The 22,881-nt window shown below is 39.4% G+C and overlaps 1 protein-coding gene across 1 annotated transcript in view; it reads right to left on the bottom strand.

The window, feature by feature from the left end:
* LOC117245686 (uncharacterized) overlaps positions 1-22,881 on the bottom strand; it is a 76,085-nt gene that overhangs the window by 5,781 nt on the left and 47,423 nt on the right. Inside the window, exons 38-55 of the mRNA XM_078164779.1 lie at positions 18,038-18,106; positions 17,682-17,714; positions 17,398-17,457; positions 15,146-15,397; positions 13,976-14,242; positions 10,851-11,120; positions 9,689-9,976; positions 8,667-8,936; positions 7,724-8,011; positions 6,702-6,971; positions 5,714-5,998; positions 4,851-4,976; positions 4,360-4,662; positions 3,353-3,616; positions 2,645-2,887; positions 2,164-2,277; positions 1,621-1,636; positions 1,440-1,537 (exon numbers count right to left, since the gene is read on the bottom strand). Of these exons, the coding sequence (XP_078020905.1) occupies positions 1,440-1,537; positions 1,621-1,636; positions 2,164-2,277; positions 2,645-2,887; positions 3,353-3,616; positions 4,360-4,662; positions 4,851-4,976; positions 5,714-5,998; positions 6,702-6,971; positions 7,724-8,011; positions 8,667-8,936; positions 9,689-9,976; positions 10,851-11,120; positions 13,976-14,242; positions 15,146-15,397; positions 17,398-17,457; positions 17,682-17,714; positions 18,038-18,106 (3,516 nt within the window). The remainder of the gene's footprint in view (positions 1-1,439; positions 1,538-1,620; positions 1,637-2,163; positions 2,278-2,644; positions 2,888-3,352; positions 3,617-4,359; positions 4,663-4,850; positions 4,977-5,713; positions 5,999-6,701; positions 6,972-7,723; positions 8,012-8,666; positions 8,937-9,688; positions 9,977-10,850; positions 11,121-13,975; positions 14,243-15,145; positions 15,398-17,397; positions 17,458-17,681; positions 17,715-18,037; positions 18,107-22,881) is intronic.

Here is a 22,881-nt window from a genome sequence, read left to right as displayed (position 1 = left end):
TGTTTGATTGTTTCAGTCGTCCAATTACATTATTCCACACAAAATAAGCAGCGGGCTTCGGGTTGTTTTGGACAGTGACCATCATATAACGTCAGCAAACGCATAACAGCTACATTAGCATCTTCATCTTACCCTGGTTGAAGCCAAGAACAAAGTAAGAAGACATTCTCTATTTTGGCAGCAAGCTAGCTCTGACCTGAAGGTCTGACGTCATTTGGAACAAAGGATTTCACTGGTCAAACATCTTTTGCTGGCAAACTGCTGAAATTGAGATCTGTCTGAATAGTTTTTGTCCCCACTCATTGTTACACAGATCAGTTTTTGTAAATTTCCATGCAAATTCTATAGACAAAAATCCTGCTTGGTGTGAAACAACTTTAAATCATGCAGTTACTGCATTTCTTACTGCCACTGGGACAACTCTATGTCTAAGTAAATGGTATAATCTTCTTATATTTAGATTTCAATTCTAGTGTAATTTGCTCTGAGTATGAACTGGATTATCTCGTGCTCACTATAAAAAGCTGTCAAGACTTAATTCAGGTAAGTGTCACTTTCCTTGTCTTAATCAACAGTTGGATCTTATTTGGGTTGACGTTATATCATCTAGAAACAAGAATTCAAATACAAATCTTATTTGAGTAATTTGATCTTGTTTTGATCATTCTTGTAGTTGGACATCCTGAGTTATTCAGAGAAATATTATCAGTGAAAAATCAAAGTGCACCAGCAACCAAATTTTAAGCAAAAGGAAAGCTCATGTCTAAAATGTTTTCACCTAAATATGATAGGGCATTTTTGCAGTGTTACTAAATAACATGACAAAGAGTGCAAAGCATCAACCAGGCCTCCAAATTCCCCAGATCCAAATCTGATCGAGCATCCGTGGGACATGCCAGTACCCCACCTCACAACCGACAGATCTCAAAGTATCCACCGCCAACGCCCCAGTACCAGACTCCAAAGCCCCCCCTAGAGGTCCCGTGTCCATGCCTTGACATGTCAGAGCCAAGTCCAATCCAAAAAAGACCCCACTGTAGATTGGGGTACGTCTGGGGTACCGGCACGCCCTACAAATACTCAATCAGATTGGGATCTGGGGAATTTGGAGGCCAGGTTGATGTGTTGAGCTCTCTGTCACGTTCTTCGGGTCACTCCTGACCATCCACTCCACTGCCATCAAGGCACATTGTTGCCATTTGGGGGGGGCAAAGTTTCCCAGCAGAACACTGCATTGTAACAAGTGATCAATGTTTTTCACTTCACCTGCCCATGGTTTTCATGTTTTGGCTGATCGGTGTATACTGTACCATTTTCAGTGTCTTCAGAGCCTTTAATTGATTCATAGAGATGAGCGTCTATTTTCACTGCATGATATTATAATTAAACATCCTTAAATGTTTTTAAAATGTGTGTATCAAATCAAGATGTGTCCTTACCACGGAGAGGAGAGGGATCTTCATTCTGTTGAGCCTCATTCTGGTTGACCATGTGACCTGTTGCAAAGCCCCGATTGGTGCTCTCAGACTGGACTGCCCTACAACATGTAGATAATAAATTTACAGAGGAACATGGAATGTACTTCCTGTTATATTCAAAATAAGATAATGTTGTACCAACCTGATAAAGCATGAATCTGTAAAAGAGACATTTGTTGTTAGATGGTTTTGTATTTTAAGTTGTCATACTGCCATTCTGTCATGACATCACACAACATTGTATGTTTCTGAAAACCACACATTACATCTGTATGTTATTATGTAGCAGATACATTAAAACTTTACGAATCTTATAATGCTGTGGTTGATGTGTGGTTTTGTTCAGGCACACAACCCACTAGGGTACGGTAAGAAAAGATCAGGTTTGGCTTAAATTACCCATGTTCGGTGGCACAAAAGCAGCTGGAAACATGGCCTTGGGTTGCCAAAAAACACCCATGTTTAACCATAACCAACCATTGTTCATCGCCGACAGAGGTCTGCAGCTTGGCAGCCATCTCACTTTAGAAATGTTGATTTGATTCATGTGAAACATACAAATGTAATGTATCCATGGTTTGCAAAAATGTACAATGCCAACATTTTCTTCTGGCGACTGGGCTGGATCAGAACACATCTGTGTATTTGAACAATTAAATCATAACTCATGTAATAAAGGTCTCACCTTTGGACCGTCTGTAGCGATACAAAAGGAGCAGAAGAATAACAAGTACAATTCCAAAAACCAGCCCAATAATCATCAGTACAGGAGATGAAGAGCTTTCAAGCCTGGAGACTCCTGTAATAAATAAAAACTGTTAATAAATGTAAACAGCAGCTTCTGAATGTACATACATTTTCATAAAGATGAGTCATGTCACATGACGCCAAAGTAAAGACTAAACATACATTTACAAATCCAGTGGTATAAACAACACACATGCACGTACACACACAACGTTAATGTCAATGTCATTCACATTTTGATTTACAAGTAAACACATACAGCATTATATATACAAGAAACAGAATACAGTGTGAACTTAGACATTCATAGTAACTCAAGACTATCACAACAACTGATGCAGACTTTCTTCAGCTCAAAATGAACTGAATCCAACAGGTGGAATCAGTGAAAGTGCAGCACATGTTTCAATCCTACTCACCCTTAACTGACATCCAACTCTGTGCTGACACTTTTTGTGAGTATTCACACTTGTAAAAGCCTTCATCTGACTTTGACACTGCAGAGATATTTAGCTCCCTTCTGGTATCATTTTGAATGAGTTTGTCATTTCGATAGAAAAACACCTTGGAAGCAAATGTTTGGCTTCTTATTCTGCAGCTAAGACTAACAGAATCTCCTTCGGTCACAGGATGGACAGGACTCACCAGGATAATACGGTTACCTGTAATACAGACACAGAATGAGGTTAAACAACAGGTGTCATTCATTAACATGAAAACTCCCCCTACAGTGTATTTTGACATTTTTATATTTCATATTTTTCTCAGTCATTTCCTGATGATGTTGATTAACAACACTGTTCATCAAATATCTGTTGACAAATAAGTTTGTGCTGAAAATAGGTACATGACATATGACTATAGTAAAAGCTAGTGATGGCTAAATGAGGCCTCATGAACCACTGTCTTTTATGACACCACCAGATGGCACTGACTGTTCAACAAAGGTTTGAAAGCACACTTCATTGCCAGTCCTTCAGCCTTTATCTTTAAACCAAGGGCGCCATCTGGTGGGGTCAGAAAATAAAGAAATTGGTTCATAAGGCTTAATTTGGCCATCACTAGTAAAAGCTGCATAATGGGATGTTTACATTACTTAAAAGAAAGAAAATGTATCAAAACCATACTTGATATAGTGATGTTGACTGCGTTGCTGAACTCTCCTGATCCAGACTCACACCAGTACACTGCATTACTGGACCGGTAACGCTCTATGCTGCATGTGGATCCAGTCATTGTCCCCCAGTTTTGGCAGAATAATATGTTGCCAGATTCAGTTAACTTCACTCTCCACTCAGTAGAGTTTCCTTCACAGTTCAGTGAGACAGAGTCAGAGGTGAAGTGTTGAACTCTGTCTGGACTCACCATGAGAGACGCAGATGACTGAACATCTGAAAAACATGTAACAAGGGGTCAAACCATGCACAGTGATTTAAAGACTAAGATCCTATTATGTAAATATTCCTTTGCTGTATTTTTATTGTTGGGGATAAATTCAAACATTATCATTTGAACATATTTTGAATGCTAGAAAATTAAGTTACAACAGCAGCTGCTGTCTGAAAGATGGCACGTAAAAATAGGCAGTTTCCCACTCTACAAAGATACAAGGAGCAAGTATTTCATAATAAAATGTGCTGCTGCATTCTCTTTTGTCTTATCTGTCTCTCTGTTTGTTTACCCTGTCCATTTAGCGTGCTGACTTTTTTGGTTTTTCTTTGCCTGAATTTGCCAGTTCCCCAAAGTACACATGTCCTGCCTGTTACATGAAAATATAGTAAGTATAAGATGAGCTTAAATATCCAAAGTAAAAGTTACAGCAAAAATCTCATCTCTAACTCTTTGGTGTTTTTATGCTATCAGATTAATTACAAAAGGAAACGGAGGTAAGGACTGAAGGAAACAAGGTAATTCCACCTGAGCCCATAAGTAAAATCACCCAGTAAGACGGAAAGCATAAAGTCTGGCTTGATGCAAGCAAGAGAGGAAAGATCATAAGGTCACCACAGTTAATTAGTTGTCAACATAGGTGTTACTTTTCAAGATACTGTATGTAAGTTACAACAAAAACATATATCAAGGTGAATACATAACAGATGCTTCTTTAGATAAGGACCAACAGAAACAAACCTACCTCCAGACCAGACAAACTTAGGTTCACTGTAAAGAGTATAATACACTGGATCTCCTCTTCCAGCTCTGCACACATATCCTGCTGTGTGTGTCTGTCCATCAACAATGTAGGAATCCTGTTCAGTCCCATTGATGCTGCCAGGTATCAGCTCATAGCTGTAGGAGTTGTCTGACAGTTTGGGAACAGCCTTATACCAGAAGAACCTCCATCCTGCAGATGGATGTTTAACACTGCAGTTCAGAGTTACTGAGGCTCCAGGACTCAGCCATAATGGAGACACAGTGAGGACAGGCTGAGGTTTATCTGTTGGAAAGTGATTTCACAGAAAAAAACTGCTGTGATGTATTGATGGTGACATGCACTGCTTGTATCCTACATGTCCTCTTGAAATAGATAACACAAATGTGAGGATGCACCATCATAAAAGTTACCAAAATTACATTCAACATATTTTTAAACATTCAGTAAAATAAAAATGAGTATGTTTGAGCAGCGTTTCCACTCATACTCCCACTCAGTGTCTCCTCTGTTCTTAATTTCACATGTCAGTCTAATCATCTCTCCAAAGCATATCTCAGGCCAGTTTGGATGCAGAGTCACAACAGCTCTGTTTGTGACTGTTCAGGATGAAGAATTCCAAGCAAGGACACAACAATGACAAAACGTTAAATCTACATACAAACAACAGGGACCATATTTAAGCAACCTAAAGCACATGGTATAAAGTTCACGGCGTGAGGGCATTTATGACGTGTCCAGCCAGACTTTTGCAAGTTAAACAGTGCATAAACTGTGCGCAAAATAAGGCGCAAAGGGAAAAGGCATTGTTTTTAATTTCCTAATCAGTCATAGGTGTGGTATGGGTGTAACATTAATTCAATCAGAGTGCCATCTCTTATTCTGTTCACGTGCTATTTACATGGCAGATTCAGCTGCTGAGAGTAATGCAGTAAAATCAGTAATGTCACTGGTCCTAGTGCGTAAATGTGCACCACAGAGTGTATGCACGTTGTAAACCCGACTGTGTAGGTGCCCTTTAAATAGTGGGAAAATACTGCACCATTCTGACTTTAGACCACGTTCCTGTTGGTCTGTGTTGCAGTCTTTTTCTGCAGCCTCAAAAGAGCAAAACTCCAGCCATGTGCCTGACCACACCTTATTTTAGGACCTGCATGGCCCTGGGTGCAAGTGCATTTGCTACTTACAAAATGTGGGTGCTGGCCATGAAAATAACAGTGTTGTCATTCTGAAACTATCAATGACATTAGCGCTGTACTGAGCTGTGCACTGTTTTGCACCTGGTGTAAGATAAGGCCCAATGCCTTTAGCTTTTTTAGATAAATATCAAACTCACGTATTTTGTTGATACGGATTGAATCACTGTATCCTGTGTAGTAAACAGGATCTCCTCTTCCTCCTCTGCACCAGTAGAGTCCTCCCTGTGAGACACTGATTGTGTCATTTGAGAGGAAGACAACATCTTGTGTGGTCAGAGGTTCAGAGGCTTTATTGCCTCTGTACCAGAAGTATTTCCAACCAGATGATGATGATGATGGGTTCACAGAGCAGGTCAGCGTCACACTGCCCCCTGCTGGAATGTCTCTGGGGACAGCACTCAGTCTGGCCCGTGGTCTGGATGCTGTTGTAATTTAGAACAAGAAATAAAAATGGTAATTATTGTCCATTTTTCTAGCATTTATTTATGTGCTGATCAGTTTAGAATGGGGACATATAAAGGTCATTACTGTTCCTGTGAATGAACCCAATGAAATTGCTTTAATGAAAATGTATACTTAATGAATTTCACCCATTGTTGGAGATGAAAAACTAACTGTAGCATGGCCACAGGAAATAGTCATTGATTTTTTATTTTAAGTACATTTCGAGTGCCATATTGTAAATTGAATGAACATTCCTTTTAAGCTGTTTTTATACACATATAACAGTTGTGATGAAGGGCCACGTTGAACACTTTCACTTTGTTTTTCAAAGACATCTGTATCATGGTTACTATCTATTTATCCACCACCTGTACACACTTATCCTTCTGCAGGCTCACAGTGAGCTGGAGCCAATCCAAGCTGACATTAGGCGAGAGCAAGGGTTCACCCTGGACAGGTTGCCAGTCTATCACAGGTCTAACACATCACACAAATAACCATTCACACCAACACCTACAGGCAATGTAGGCGAGCCAGTTAAGTAATCAACCTAAACTAATCTAACTACCAGTTACTGGGGGAACAGTATTAAACTGTGTCATGGTTTCACCCTGTAAGTTACTTAATATTCTTTGTTCATTCTTATACTTTTCCCTGTGAATTATTGATGGTCCAACTTACACAAGACTGTCAATGTGATGACATCACTCCACTGTGTTGAGGAATAGGAGTCTCTTCTACCCACACATCTGTATTCTCCACTGTTGTACTCAGCAGCCCTGCCAATAATGTAATCTTTTCCTGTTGGAGGTGTGTATCGGCTGGGTGTGCTCCATTCATATGTCCACCCAGTGTCTCCACCTCCCTGGATCTCACATCTCAGAGTCATCTTCTCACCACTGAATATCTGAAGCCAGTTGGGTTGAAGGGTCACAGTGGCTTTGTTGGAAACTGTTCACATCAAAAATACACAGTTAGGATACAAACAGGATTAAAAACTAAACAGATGATATGCAACTGTTTTCCACTACAACAATTATGGTTCTTGTGTTAATGCATTTTGTTATATTTTACAGCAAAATTAAAAATAATAATAAAAACATACAAATACAACTCAACATCTATAACAGTAATCTTGCAAATAGTTTAAACTAAAATACTCCAAGCTGCTTGTTGTGTGTAAATGTGCACAGCCTCTCTCTTAAAGGGGAGTCAGACAGCAGCTCTGCAGCTCTGCACTGCTCTCTGCTATGATCACATTTTAGAGAATGTCATTAATATGTAACTCATTAATGTTGTATTATTCACTGACCCACAACCCATCAACTTGTTCCTGTGTGTGTATCAACCAGTGTAGGCAGGTTGTGAACCCACCTATGTAGGCTCATCTTACTATCTGATTAATGTGCACTTTAAATAGCATGAAAATACAGCGCCATTCTGACTTTAGACCAGCTGTTTGTTGGTTAATGACACAATCGCTTTCTGCTGCCTCAAAATAACAACATGCCAGGCCTCACACATTATTTTAACACCTACACACACACAGATGGGCACAACTTATACAATGTGGTAACTGGTTGTGAAAATGACATCTGCGTTGGTCTGAAACTAGCAGTGACATTTGCACTGTGCCCTGCTTTGCACCTGGTGTAAGATAAGACCCAATGTCTTTAACTGTTTTAGACAAATGCCAAACTCACGTATTTTGTTGATAACGATTGAACTACTGTACTCTGTGTAGTAAACAGGGTCCCCTGTTCCTCCTCTGCACCAGTAGAGTCCTCCCTGTGAGACACGGATTTTTCCATCTGAGAGGAAGATATAATCTTGTGAGGTCAGAGGTTCCGCTCCTCTGTACCAGAAGTATTTCCAACCAGATAATGATGATGATGATGATGATGATGGGTTCACAGAGCAGGTCAGGGTCACACTGCCCCCTACAGGAATGTCTTCATTGTCAGCACTCAGTCTGGCCCATGGTCTGGATGCTGTTGTAATTTAGAACACAGAAATAAAAATGGTAGTTATTGTCCACATTTCTAGCCATTGGTTTACGTGCTGTTCAACTGAGAATAGAGACATAAAAGGTCATCACTGTTCCTGTGAATGAACCCAATTAATATACCTTGATGAAAATGATGAAAATACATAACGACGTTCATCCATTCTTGGAGGTGAAAAACTAACTGTAGCACGATCACCGAAAACAGTGAATAAATACATTTTGAGCGCCACTGTGCATTGAACAAATGTTCCTCTGAAACTCAACACACACAAAAGAAGTTGTGATTAAGAGCCAAGTTGAACACATTCACTGTTTGTTTTTTCAGTACTATGTACTTATCCTTCTGCAGGCTCACAGGAAGCTGGAGCCGATCCAAGCTGACATTAGGCGAGAGCAAGGGTTCACCCTGGACAGGTTACCAGTCTATCACAGGTCTAACACATCACACAAATAACCATTCACACCAACACCTACAGGCAATGTAGGCGAGCCAGTTAAGTAATCAACCTAAACTAATCTAACTACCAGTTACTGGGGGAACAGTATTAAACTGTGTCATGGTTTCACCCTGTAAGTTACTTAATATTCTTTGTTCATTCTTGTACATTTCCCTGTGAATTATTGATGGTCCAACTTACACAAGACTGTCAATGTGATGACATCACTCCACTGTGTTGAGGAATAGGAGTCTCTTCTACCCATACATCTGTATTCTCCACTGTTGTACTCAGCAGCCCTGCTAATAATGTAATCTTTTCCTGTTGGAGGTGTGTATCGGCTGGGTGTGCTCCATTCATATGTCCACCCAGTGTCTCCACCTCCCTGGATCTCACATCTCAGAGTCATCTTCTCACCACTGAATATCTGAAGCCAGTTGGGTTGAAGGGTCACAGTGGCTTTGTTGGAAACTGTTCACATCAAAAATACACAGTTAGGATATAAACAGGATTAAAAACCACACAGATAACATGCAACTGTTTTCCACTACAACAGTTATGGTTCTTGTGTTAATGCATTTTGTTATATTTTACAGCAAAATTAAAAATAATAATAAAAACATACAAATACAACTCAACATCTATAACAGTAATCTTGCAAATAGTTTAAACTAAAATACTCCAAGCTGCTTGTTGTGTGTAAATGTGCACAGCCTCTCTCTTAAAGGGGAGTCAGACAGCAGCTCTGCAGCTCTGCACTGCTCTCTGCTATGCTCACATTTTAGAGAATGTCATTAATATGTAACTCATTAATGTTGTATTATTCACTGACCCACAACCCATCAACTTGTTCCTGTGTGTGTATCAACCAGTGTAGGCAGGTTGTGAACCCACCTATGTAGGCTCATCTTACTATCTGATTAATGTGCACTTTAAATAGCATGAAAATACAGCGCCATTCTGACTTTAGACCAGCTGTTTGTTGGTTAATGACACAATCGCTTTCTGCTGCCTCAAAATAACAACATGCCAGGCCTCACACATTATTTTAACACCTACACACACACAGATGGGCACAACTTATACAATGTGGTAACTGGTTGTGAAAATGACATCTGCGTTGGTCTGAAACTAGCAGTGACATTTGCACTGTGCCCTGCTTTGCACCTGGTGTAAGATAAGACCCAATGTCTTTAACTGTTTTAGACAAATGCCAAACTCACGTATTTTGTTGATAACGATTGAACTACTGTACTCTGTGTAGTAAACAGGGTCCCCTGTTCCTCCTCTGCACCAGTAGAGTCCTCCCTGTGAGACACGGATTTTTCCATCTGAGAGGAAGATATAATCTTGTGAGGTCAGAGGTTCCGCTCCTCTGTACCAGAAGTATTTCCAACCAGATAATGATGATGATGATGATGATGATGGGCTCACAGAGCAGGTCAGGGTCACACTCCCCCCTACAGGAATGTCTTCATTGTCAGCACTCAGTCTGGCCCGTGGTCTGGATGCTGTTGTAATTTAGAACACAGAAATAAAAATGGTAGTTATTGTCCACATTTCTAGCCATTGGTTTACGTGCTGTTCAACTGAGAATAGAGACATAAAAGGTCATCACTGTTCCTGTGAATGAACCCAATTAATATACCTTGATGAAAATGATGAAAATACATAACGACGTTCATCCATTCTTGGAGGTGAAAAACTAACTGTAGCACGATCACCGAAAACAGTGAATAAATACATTTTGAGCGCCACTGTGCATTGAACAAATGTTCCTCTGAAACTCAACACACACAAAAGAAGTTGTGATTAAGAGCCAAGTTGAACACATTCACTGTTTGTTTTTTCAGTACTATGTACTTATCCTTCTGCAGGCTCACAGGAAGCTGGAGCTGATCCAAGCTGACATTAGACGAGAGCAAGGGTTCACCCTGGACAGGTTATCAGTCTATCACAGGTCTAACACATCACACAAACACACAATAACACCTACAGTCAATGTAGACGAGCCAATTAAGTAATTAATCTAAACTAATCTAACTGCCAGTTAACCTAACCTGTGAGTTAACTATGTTCACACCCAGAACCTTCTCCCTGTGGAGGAACAGTGTTAAACTGCGTCATGGTTTCACCCTGTAAGTTTCTTGATATTTTTCATTAATTCTTGTACATTTCCCTGTGAATTATTGCATTTAAAAAGCTGCAGTACTCAGATTACTGGCTCCTTTTCAGTCATTTGGCTCTCACACTAGAAAACAAATATAATTTCTTACTGCATGACTTAAAGTGAGCTACATAATTGAATGAAAAAAATTAAAAAGTGTTTTCTATTGACTCCTTTCAATAACATTTCCAATATAGATGAAAGATGGTCCAGCTTACACAAGACTTCCAGTGCAATGACATCACTCCACTGTGTTGAGGAATAGGAGTCTCTTCTACCTCTACAACTGTATTTTCCACTGTGGTGCTCAGTAGCACTGTCAATGGTGTATTCTTTTTGAGCTGGAAGTGTGTATCGGCTGGGTGTGCTCCATTCATATGTCCACCCAGTGTCTCCACCTCCCTGGATCTCACATCTCAGAGTCATCTTCTCACCACTGAATATCTGAAGCCAGTCAGGTTGAAGGGTCACAGTGGCTTTGTTGGAAACTGTTCACATCAAAAATACAGTTAGGATACAAACAGGATTAAAAACTAAACTGATAACATGTTATTATTCGCTACAATCTTTACTGTACTTGTGTTAATGCATGTTGTTCTACAATGTGTCGACATACAAACTGAATAAGTTCAAACAAAAAGCCCTTTCTTGCCATGACACAGAATGTTATACATTTGTCAAACTTGTCAAATCAAAGAAACGCGAGTATATAACTCCGGTGCTCTCTTCACTTCTCTGGCTTCTGGTTAGGTACGGGATTGATTTTAAGATTCTTTTAATTGTTTCTAAGTCTCTGAATGGGCTAGCTCCGGAAAACCTATCTGGCCTTGTTGAGTTGCATCGGCCCTCCAGAGCCCTCAGATCAGTGAATCAGATGGTCTTGGATGTTCCTCAATCACTATTAAAAACTAGAGGAGACTGAGCCTTTGCAGTCGCGGCTCCCACTCTGTGGAACACATTACCATTGACTGTGCGGACTGTGAATAGCCACTACACTTTTAAATCACTGCTTAAGACTCACTTGTTCACCTTGGCCTTTGGTTGAGTACAGTCACCTCTATTTGGCCTTTTGCCTTTGTTATATTTCATTGTATAAATGTTTTTGTGTGTTGTTGTTCTTGCTTATTTTAACTGTAAAGCACTTTGGTTGGCCGTTGGCTGTTTTAAAGGTGCTATATAAATGAAGCTGACATTGACATTGACAAACTTCATTAAATGGGAACTGATGTTTTTTGCAACCTGGGCCCTATTTTCTGATCTACTTTTGTCTAAATGAGTGATAGAATGTTCAGTATGTGACATTCCTCCAGTATGAAGCTCGGGCTGACCTGCCTGTAGCCCGTGAGCATGCGCTATATTAAATAATAGGGCACTCAGACAGCATCAAACAACGTCAAAATACGTCAATTAAAAGTGCATTTTTTTCACACAGATAGGCTCGGATTGTTAGTATAATTATCCGACAACATAACAGAAAGGAGAAATGAACGTCTGTGTTTACCTTTAGCTGGAGTGGGACATATTTGTTGTGGCAAGTCAAAACACTTCCTCTGCTCCCTCTCTCTCCTCGTCCCTCTTCAATGAGCTCTGCGTCCGTGTACGTTCACGTACTCTGTGTTCAAATAAATACGGGCAGTCATCAAATTCAAATGGCTCATCCAGATCCAGTTGGTCATAATCGGGTAAAAATTCAGCCATGACTACTCCAAACAGTCACATTTGTAAGCTCGCTCCAGCAGTAACTTCCTGCAACAACTCAAGTCTCGCGAGACCAACTGCCGGAAAGCACCATAGACTGTATAGTAAAACACCAAAGAAGAAGAAGAAGAAGAAGAAGAGTCTCACGAGACATGAGATTTCAGAGCCAGACTTTCACTCTGAGTGTTTTGACTTGCCACAACAAACATGTCTGAATTTTTACCCGATTTTGACCAACTGGATCTGGATGGACCAAATTTATTTGAACACGGAGTACACGGACGTACACGGATGCAGAGCTCATTGAAACTGAAGAGCGGACGAGGAGAGAGAGGGAGCAGTGTTACTTCAGTAGCACATATACTAAAATTGCAACAGGCAGAGGAACATGTCTGAATCCAGCTAATGATAAACACAGACGTTCATTTCTCCTTTCCGTTATGTTGTCGGATAATTATACTAACAATCCGAGCCTATCTGTGTGGAAAAAATGCACTTTTAATGGACGTATGTTGACGTTGTTTGATGCTGTCTGAGTGCCCTATTATTTTATATAGCACGTGCTCACGGGCTGCAGGCAGGTCAGCCCTAGCTTCATACTGGAGGAATGTCACATATGGAACATCCTATCACTCATTTAGACAAAAGTAGATCAGAAAATAGGGCACAGGTTGAAAAAACGTTAGTTCCCCTTTAACACTAACTTCATTTATTCATTAGGGTTCCTCTTTTTCCTCCAACTAAAAATAGCTTTCTTACACACCAGGGTGTCTGCCAGTGTGCTGCATGGCAGACAGCCCGTCCAGCCTAAGCATTTCAGAATTTTATTAACATGAATTTTTAAGATGTTTTTTAAATTGCAGGAGCCTGAAGAGTAAAGAAAACACCCTGCTAGCGTTACAATGAATGGCAGCAACTAAACCCAACTAAGCCAAGTCACAGCTCAAGTCAGAGAGGTATAAGCTTGCTGCTACAATGATAACTATCTCCAGTGCCAGAGAGAGAGGTCAACTCTGGCTGGCTGAGGCATGCAGATAGCAGAAGGAAGGGAGAACACCAGCTGAAATCAGCCCCCAAATGACAGGCTCATAGCCACAGTCTACATCTGCTGAGTCAGACTAACATTAGACGTTTTGATGTCAATGGTAACGTAACTAACACGTCAGCAACCAAAGTTTGTATTTACAGTGAGTGAGCTGACAATTGACTTTAATAATACATCACCATCACATTTTGTCCTTAGCAGCATGCTGCTCCTCTTCCCATGACAGCTGCATCTTGTCCAGTGGATGCACCAGCTGGCAAGGTCATTTCTAGCCCCTTTTGGGATCCCTTTGCAAAATCTTGTTTTGCCCCCCCTATGTCACTCACTCACAGATACACCCCAAATCTGCACCATATTCTATATGTGTATGAGACCACATGCTATTTTTTTTACAAAGAAAAAATAACTTATTTTAATTTAACATGACTTTGCTATTGACATCAAAATCAAAACAAAGTCTGTCACAGGGCCCCTTGGGCTCCGCCCTGCACCAGCCCCATCAAAATATACTCGGCACCTTGTCTAAGGCTTTTCTGAGTTAGGCACTGTTTAATTAAAGACAGTGGGTTGTTTTATTCCAGAGCAAATTACTAAACTCACCAGTTTCCTGAATGATGACTGCATTACTTTGAGGTGTGAAGAAATCTGGTTCCCTTCTCAATCCTTGGCAGGTGTAATTGCCTCCATGTGAGATGGCATATTGATAACCATTTTTAATATCGACAGATTTTTTTGAAGAGTCCAAGGTATATCTGATCCATAGATATTCCAAACCAGTAGCATCCTCCACATCACAGGTCAGAGTCACATAGCCCCCCACTGGTACAGTGGTCTTATCTGCTCTCAGTGTGACCCCACGTCTGCGTGCTGTTTAGTAAAAACCAAAAAAAAACAAACAAAAAAAAAAAACAACAAAACAGTAAAACAAGGAAATTACTGCAAAGAACATGCCACCAAACTCTACTTACATTATAACACAGCACAAAAGAAAAACTTTTGTTTCATATTGCGTAAAACTTGTTTAAATGAACAGATTTGTTTTCAGCTGGTAGTGCACATAATCCATCCTGACACTTTCTACACATCTAAAGCCTCTTGAGTGGTGGCAGACAGTTCAACACAAAGCAGCTTAAGAAAACACAAACAAATAGACAGAACACACGTGAGTGAAGAAACATTTTCAACAGTCTGACGCCACATTCACAGCTCAACACAACAACTAAATAAGGTCTAAATGCAAAACAAATTTCTCCAGGACACGCTAGCAGTAAAATGCTGATGCTGGATGTATCCATCATCTTTGATAATTAAATCAGAATGTAAAATGTAAAGTGAGCTTGTTTTCCAGTGTCACTGACAAGTGGTCATGGTATTCATCAGCAGTCAGTTTTCAACACAGTATTGTCCACAACTTGCAGCCTGTCTCTGTTTACTTATGTTTTCTGTATTTTCAAATTGGTGAATGTGTTTATGAATTTGCTCAAATTTTATTTAATCGCAGCATTTTCTTAAGTGTGCATGCATTGAGCTCTTTGGTCCACTGTGACAAAATCTACTTAAAACTGAAGACTTCAGTCTGTTCAGTGATTGGTTAGGTGAAGGCAGAGTAAAGATTTACTTCTTTGGAACTTGTTTGGTAGTTTTTTGAGACATATGAGTACTTTATGAAGCATTTAAAGAAATCTTTGCTGAATGAAGAATGTGAATTGTGACTGAAAGCTTAGGAAACTCAGTAAGAAGATATTTCATCACAGTGTGACAGCTACTTACCTTCCACTCTCAGTTCTGTTGCCTCGGATTCTGCCCTGTCACCAAACTCACACGTGTAATTGCCCTCATCTGACTTGGAGACTGAATGAATGGTCATTTCTGCTCCTCGTGACTGATGGTTTTCAACACGTGATCCGTCTTTGAAAAAGGCAGCCTCCATGTCATTGCTTGGATTACGATGCTTGCAGCGCATAATCACTGAGTCTCCTTCAAACACAGTGAATGCAGGACTCTCCAGGACTGCGTCACCACCTATGTAACAGATGTAGAGTGTTAGTTTATTGAGCTCAATTAAACAAACATCTTCCTCATCTTACAACTCATAAGTGATTCAGCCGCTATATGTCTTACTGTTTTCATCTTTCACAAGGAAACATTTATCAGATGCTTTAACAGGCCGCCTATAATTTATATGAAGCTCTTGATTTGAACAGCGTAACTCTGCCCTTCTCTTCTTCCTGTTTTTATTTTCCTTCAAGTGATTATGGTTGTGACAGTCAGTCATTTAAAACACATCACTCCAGATTATCATGGTTTAAATTCTCTAAACCTTAAAATAAGATTTAATTTAAATAATATAAGCATAGTGTCAACAGGATGATCATATCAACATGGCTACTCGGTGACACTTGCAATAACTTGTAAACAATGCAGATGCTTCCACACAGGGCAGACAGGCTCACTGGATGATTTGATGAATATGAAAATGATGTGACTCAAACCAGCAAGTCTACTGGTGCCCAAAACTTACACTGAATACTTTTGAAAACCTTTTCATCATCATTTTTAACCAAATTTAAAATCTTTAAAAATATTTCATTCATTTATGTTTGTTCTTATCTAAGCATTGCAGGTAAGTATAAAGGTAAGTAGTATATTGGGCCTTTTCCACTGTCACCTGCACCTATTTGCATTTCCATTGTCAAATTAGCTGGGCCAGAGATGGACCCTTTCTGGAGTAGGTCCAAAAGCCAGGCTGCCTGCCCTCAAGCGGGTAGCAGTGACGTCATGCCGACCACAGCCAACCCTCAATGACCCCTCTTCTACACCTCAAATGAACCATGTGTGTTGCAACTCCACTCACCTCTGTGTGCAGGAGACCAGAGAGAAAAGTGTTTTTGAAAGTCTCTGTGTGTTCAGCTCTCAGTACTTTTGTGGCTTTCAACTGAATCTCTGTGGTTTGGAGTTTAGTTTCTCTCCTGCGTCCTGTTTGTACTTTAGATATCTGCTTTATTTTACTGTTTCATGTTCGCTTTCAGCTGTGTTTGAGGTTGTATGTAGCACCTTTCTTTAATAAGGGCAAGTCTAATAATACCACGGGGAGGAAGAGTAAAAGCAGAAACAGCTACTGTGAGATGAAATGAAGAGCTGCAGACAACAGGCTCTGACTGCACCTCTGCAAACAGCTCACCTACCAACAGGTAAACTTTTTTTTACCTGCCCTGCTGTGGAAAAACACATGCAGCAAAAATAACAGGGGACATAAGCTGTGGATCTGCTTTTAAATGTCATCACTAAAGGCAAGCCATCATCAATTAAAGACACACCCTCAAGTGGGTAAGCCTGTTGTAATGGAAATTTAAACCCTTGCTGTGCTGGGCTGATGGCCTAAAACAAACCATAAGTACTCCATAAGTACTTTTAAAGATTTTGGACTTTCACGCAGAAGACCTTGATTCATTTCGACCAAAAGCTAAAGATGGTCACATGAAAGTAGATCAAATGTTTGTGGCAATTAAGACCTCACAAATTCACATTTAGGACTACGATTTCATTTTATGGTTTAATATTTAAAAAAATTAATTTTTTACACTTCAAGACTTCATAGGGACCTGCAGACACCCTGCATATACTGTCACCTTCACAGTAACCACATCTCACCCCAAGTAGTGCTATTAGTAGTAGTATCCTAAAAGCCACTAAGAAACTTTTGATTGGTTTATAAGTTGTCACCCATCTGTATGTGAAGCACTTCACAATGTTTGATAACTGTGGCACTGAGCACACCATGTCTCTATCAAAAATGAGATTTGAACTGCATAATAAGTGGAATTATTAATTTGTTCATTCATTATCCGAAACTGCTTACACCTATTCAGGGTTGCAGGGGGGCTGATCTCAGCTGACAGTGGGCAAGAGGCATGACATGGGGTAATTAAATATTACAATTACTATTAGTAGTAGTAGTATTATTAACAATGACTCATTGTTAATGAACTATTGGGGCAGACTGTTGTAACTGACTGTAGCACCTGTTAGCCCTTCCTTCACATCAGAGTCCTCAGTGTGTCTATCTTCTTCCTCATTCTGCCCTGTTAAGATGATTAGATAAATGTATTAAAAGAAGATGTGTCTGTATGAAGGCAACAAACTCTGCAGAAAAACTACTACACTTTGACATCAAGGTCAGCACAGCATCAGGTCTCCCTACAAAAACATGCATATAAAATAATACTTTCATAATTTGTTTGTCACACATGAAGTAAAATGAGAGATCAATACTGATTAAAAATAAAAGAAATAGACAACTGCTCACCTTCATCTTGTCCATAGAGGAGCGTGCTCAGCACTACAATAAAGATAAAAACTTCATTGAACAACAACAGTGGCAACTATAGCTTATCAGTCAACAGTATTATGCATTTCTGTGATGATGTTCTTTGAGTCTGTAAAGAGGTGAGAAACTCCTAATATCAAATATATAAAATACCCAATTAAATCAATTCAAAAACTATAACTGTAACAATACCTTAAGACTATATATGGTACATGCATTATGCAAATGTGTACAAAAAGCTAGTACAGTTATATATCCAACAGCTTTGCAGTCTAAATAAAAACATGAGTCTGCCTCTGAAAGTCACAAAATTGAAAAGTTGCTGATGTACTCACAGAATAACGCCAGCACACAGAGCAAAGTGTTCCCCATCTTCACCTCCAGCGCTGACACACTCTGCTGCTCTGCTTGTCAGAAATTCGAATACTTTGTATTTATAGTGATGCAACGGAAAATGAGAAGAGAGAAGTATCCTTTCATGTGAATATGATAGCAGACTTTTTCTCTAACTTCTCTCAGTGTGGCCTGGTCTGTTCTTACTTCCCTTTCACACAAAGCCAAGACAACTGCAGGGGCTTTGACCATAGCGTGCTGACATGTTTACACTTCCTGCCCACAGGTGAAAATGTATTAGCTTATTTCATGTGCAAAGGTTTGTGCATGGTGCCTAAAATTGTTAAATTAAAAGTTGGTATAAACAATAATCAGTTATTCCATATCCCTGCAACATAGGACCATTTAATTTAACCCTATAAAATCATACACGCACCTAACATTTTATTGTATGTTTATTTAATGTATGTTCTGAACATATACTTCCTGAATTGTGATGAGGTTTGTGTTGTGTGCTGGGGAAACTGCAGTTGGTTGGCAACAAGGGTTGGTTGGTATACAGCTATTTCCTTGTGCTTGGACGTTCTCAGAAACAAAAATGTAACACTGAGCTGATTGCTTGCCCTGCAGTCATCTACTATGATAAAACATCTGAAAGGCACTAACTTTTCTGGTGCAGGTAACATTTCAGTTTTGTAGTTTCAAAAATAAAAAGTGATTAAACGGTTTAGATGAAAATATTGGAAATGTGTCACTTCTAGTTAATAGACAAAGGAATCAGCTACATTTTCATATAAGGTTTCATTTTTTGTAACTACAGCATTCTGCAGGCTGTTCTCATGTATTGTTTGTACGTATAGCTACGTAAAGTAATGCAACAAAATATGTATATAATCCACATAAACATGAGCCAGTAGTTTGTGCATGAACCATGTATTTATAAACACTGCGATCATGTGACCAATGTGCTAACAGAGGTAAAGAAGGAAGTATGCCCATGAGGAGGCAGGTTGGGGTCGCTGATGGGTCACAAAACTCTTTCCCCCAGGAGACCGGTGTTTGGAACCGTGTGAACCCAAGTAACCTTTGAGTCATTGCAAGGGACGTCGTCACCATGTTTCTTTTCCTAAACCTTACCTCAGTAACTTTACTTGCCTAAACCTAACCTGAGTAACTTTACCTTAATTACATCTTTTATGGGACGCCAATTTGTTTTGTAAGATATCACACGGACCGTTGTATGACGAGATGTTGCATTCTAACAGTGTGCCAACCAACCCCATGATGGGGCTCGTTGGCACAAATGCACAACATGACTTTAATCACAAATCAACTAACTTTAGAAAACCTTTGTGTATTATTATAACTTATTTATTCATAACTGAGACCTTTACCTTTCATTTGCTGCTGGTTAGAACATTTTAACAGAAATTGTGCCAGAAAAATACAGCAGAGTGAAAAGTGTGGCAACCAATCAGCGGTCTCCATTTAATACTGTATGTATCCATGTACGATTATTGTGTGTAGGTTTGTACAGTACATCCTGTAAGTGTGTGTTTAATACTGTCCATATTGAATTTCGTTTAAAAAATCCTACTACCCAATATAAAAAGGTCAAGACTTTTTTTATTATGGATTAGAATTGTATTGTCAGTGTGAGCCCTGAATAACAAATATGTCACTTTAACAATTGTGGTGATGATATAATAGCTTAGAATTGAAGAGGGCACCCATGGAAATGGAAAAAGTATAGACTGAATCACCATGATGAACACTTCCAGGTGGACAACTGGTTTTAAATTGCTGAGATATATGAAATCATCACACTTGTTTATTTCTGTCATCAGTTTAAGCCATAACTGTAATGTTTCAAGATATGTAGATTCACACGGTGGTCTGACCTAACTGACGATTTTGCTGTACTTATTTTATGTACTGTGTTGCTTTGCTAGCAACTTGATAAGCAAAATCCACCTGTACCTCATTAGTTCCGTAGTTTTAAATGTTGTCCTTCAAGCCGTTCTTGTTTTGTTGCCTAATGCACTTACACAGTGTGGATCTAAAACAAAACCACAACAAACAAATTAAAATTTTCCAACCTTTAATTTGAGACGCCTTCAATGTTAGCTCATGTTGCTAATATAACATTAGATAATACATGCATAAAGGGGAAAACTGAGCAAATAAAACACTGAATCAAACCGTTGCCTGGGTTTTGTTTCATTGTGCTTTAAAGATTACAACTACAGTCTGAGAAAAAACAAGCCAAGCCAACATTTCTTAACAAGCATGAAAAAACTGTTTCCAGTTCCTCTTCACACATTAAGACGTGTTGCCGTAGAAACAAGAATCAGTCAATGTCATCACCATATTCACACCAGAGCTTATATGTTTGTACACTGAAAATGAAGAGGGGTCATATACAATAAGATTTTTTTGTGGCAGAAATTTCGTCAAACACAGTGCATCAGTGGTAAATAATATAGTAATTAAAGCACAATTTTTAACAGCATATTTTGAAAACAATGACCACTGATGGTGATATGAGGAAGTGTGCGGTCAATGCTTCTCAATTGGAAACATCAGAAGAAGATAACAGGCAACGCCAGAGGGCTGAGTCTGAGAAAATCACAAAGGTTCCCACTCTGTTCTGCAATAATTTTTAATACAGCAGATCCAGGTAAAAACAATGGGGTCATTCATTTTCAGTAAAGAGATGGTACAGAAAGGCCTGCAGCTTGCTAACTTGCTCAGAACAATCAGTCCCATACATTAGTACAGTGCTAAGGATGTGACCCATGAGCAGTCAATTGTGTTTGCTGGAACACAACACTGCCAGGAATTAAATCTTGAGTGTAATTTAAGTAAGTTCAAGAAGTTTTTGTTGAGTACTCAAGCTTTTGAGAATGTGGCTCATTAGTCACCTTGACATAGCATCCTGGGACATAACTACGTCCAACAGTCCCAGACTTACAAAGGAGCACTTACATTGTGTAGGTATCAATTAAGGTAATTTGGCACCCCCATGTGGTCATTTATAGGTACTCCTATTTTAACTGCACAGTGATTGGGGTCTGTCAAGTAAAACAATAAAACATCCTCACCAACAAATCAGACAAACTTTGGTAAGCTTCAATAAGTGCAATACAGTGTCTCCTCTTACATCTCCATACATGCAGTATATTGTTCTGTGTGTCAGCCCGTTAACAAAATAGGAATCCTGTACAGTATATTCAACTTTTGAAATCACACAAGATGCTAAAATACAAGTCCTTCAATGGAACAGCCTTATTTGAATCAGCACAGATGCATCTCTAGTCTGATTTTCATTGAGTCCTGGTTGAGTTATGCATGTCTCAAATATCTGTGGCAAACTCTCTGTTCAGCTGAAGGTCTGTAGCATAGCGATGGCCAAATGAAGCCTTATGAACCAATTTCTTTATTTTCTGACCCCACCAGATGGCGCCCTTGATTTAAAGGTAAAGGCTGAAGGACTTGCAATGAAGTGTGCTTTCAAGCCTTTGTTGAACAGACAGCACCATCTGGTGGCTTCAGAAAATAAAGACAGTGGTTCATGAGGCCTCATTTAGCCATCACTACTGTAGCATACTGCTGCTGCAGTTGATAACGCTGGACCTGTAACTTTCGTGATTTTGAGTTCATAATTTTAACATGATTGTTTGTAAATAACTTACCTTTTGCATACATGATTGTGATAATATTGCTATGTACAGTATATAACATGCTGAGAAATGTATTTACGTTTATTTGGTTTAATTGCACCCCCTGCTGTTATGTTTGAGTATTGCAATGAGTGTGGTGCGTAGAGGTCATGTGATCAAAAGCGTCAAGTTAGTGGGAGAAGAAGGAGACGAGAGCAGGAGTGTTACAAAATGTCCAAAGGGTTTAAAATGAATCAAGACGGATTAACGTTCTCCTAACTACTTCCAAATTCCGGTTCAGAAGGCGCAACGGTATGTGTGACCATGTGTATTTTATTGTGTATTTGTGTTATTGATCTGTAATATATATTTCGTTCAGAGCTAGCAAGTCTGGGTTAGCTAATGTGAGAGAGACAATGGTAGGTTAATGGTGGCTTTGTGTCGCATGTAATTATTGTAAATGTGATTGTGATTGTGTATATTTTGTGTTAGTTTTTCACCGCAAAATGGTGTTCACACTGTGGATTGGAGGAGAATAAAGTTGTGGAACACTGGCTGGTTGACTTGTCAAGTCTGTCTGAACTAGAACAAAACATTTGGAAGCAGTTACAGGACCTTACACAGCCCTTTCAGGATTGTTGCGATGACGCAACCACAACAATTCACGCAAATTCAACCAATCACTGAGAATTCTGTGCAACCTTGCAATTTTGTCCAATCACTGCAACTTTTCCGCAAATTTTCCCAATCATTGTAGCTCTCCGTGAGTTTTACCAATCATAGCAGTACCCTGTATATCGTCACCAAACTCATTTCCTTCTTTCCAGTTGAGCAGATGCACACGTGCAACATCTCACATTTCTAGCACATATTACTGCTAAAGCAGTTTTAGTCTCTATAGCTAATTTCCAATCCATTACAACTGTATGGGGGGTGAATTTTTTTATAACTCACTGGATTATATTTTGTTAAGGCACAAAGTTATAAATATTTAAGGGTGGAGACGTTTGAGTGACAGGCTGTCCGCTGATAGTGTCTTTAGCTTCTCAGTCACGGCTGCAAACTTCTGAAAGGTAAAATATGTGATACTACACCTGCTGGTATCTCATCATGATACTTTTGTTTGTTCTGTCTCTGATATCGGTCTTCATCTCAATACAATACAGATGAACTGAATTTGAAAA

This window comes from Epinephelus lanceolatus, chromosome 22, assembly GCF_041903045.1.
Source record: "Epinephelus lanceolatus isolate andai-2023 chromosome 22, ASM4190304v1, whole genome shotgun sequence".
Lineage (NCBI taxonomy): Eukaryota > Metazoa > Chordata > Actinopteri > Perciformes > Serranidae > Epinephelus > Epinephelus lanceolatus.
This window is presented reverse-complemented; position numbering and strand designations above follow the sequence as displayed.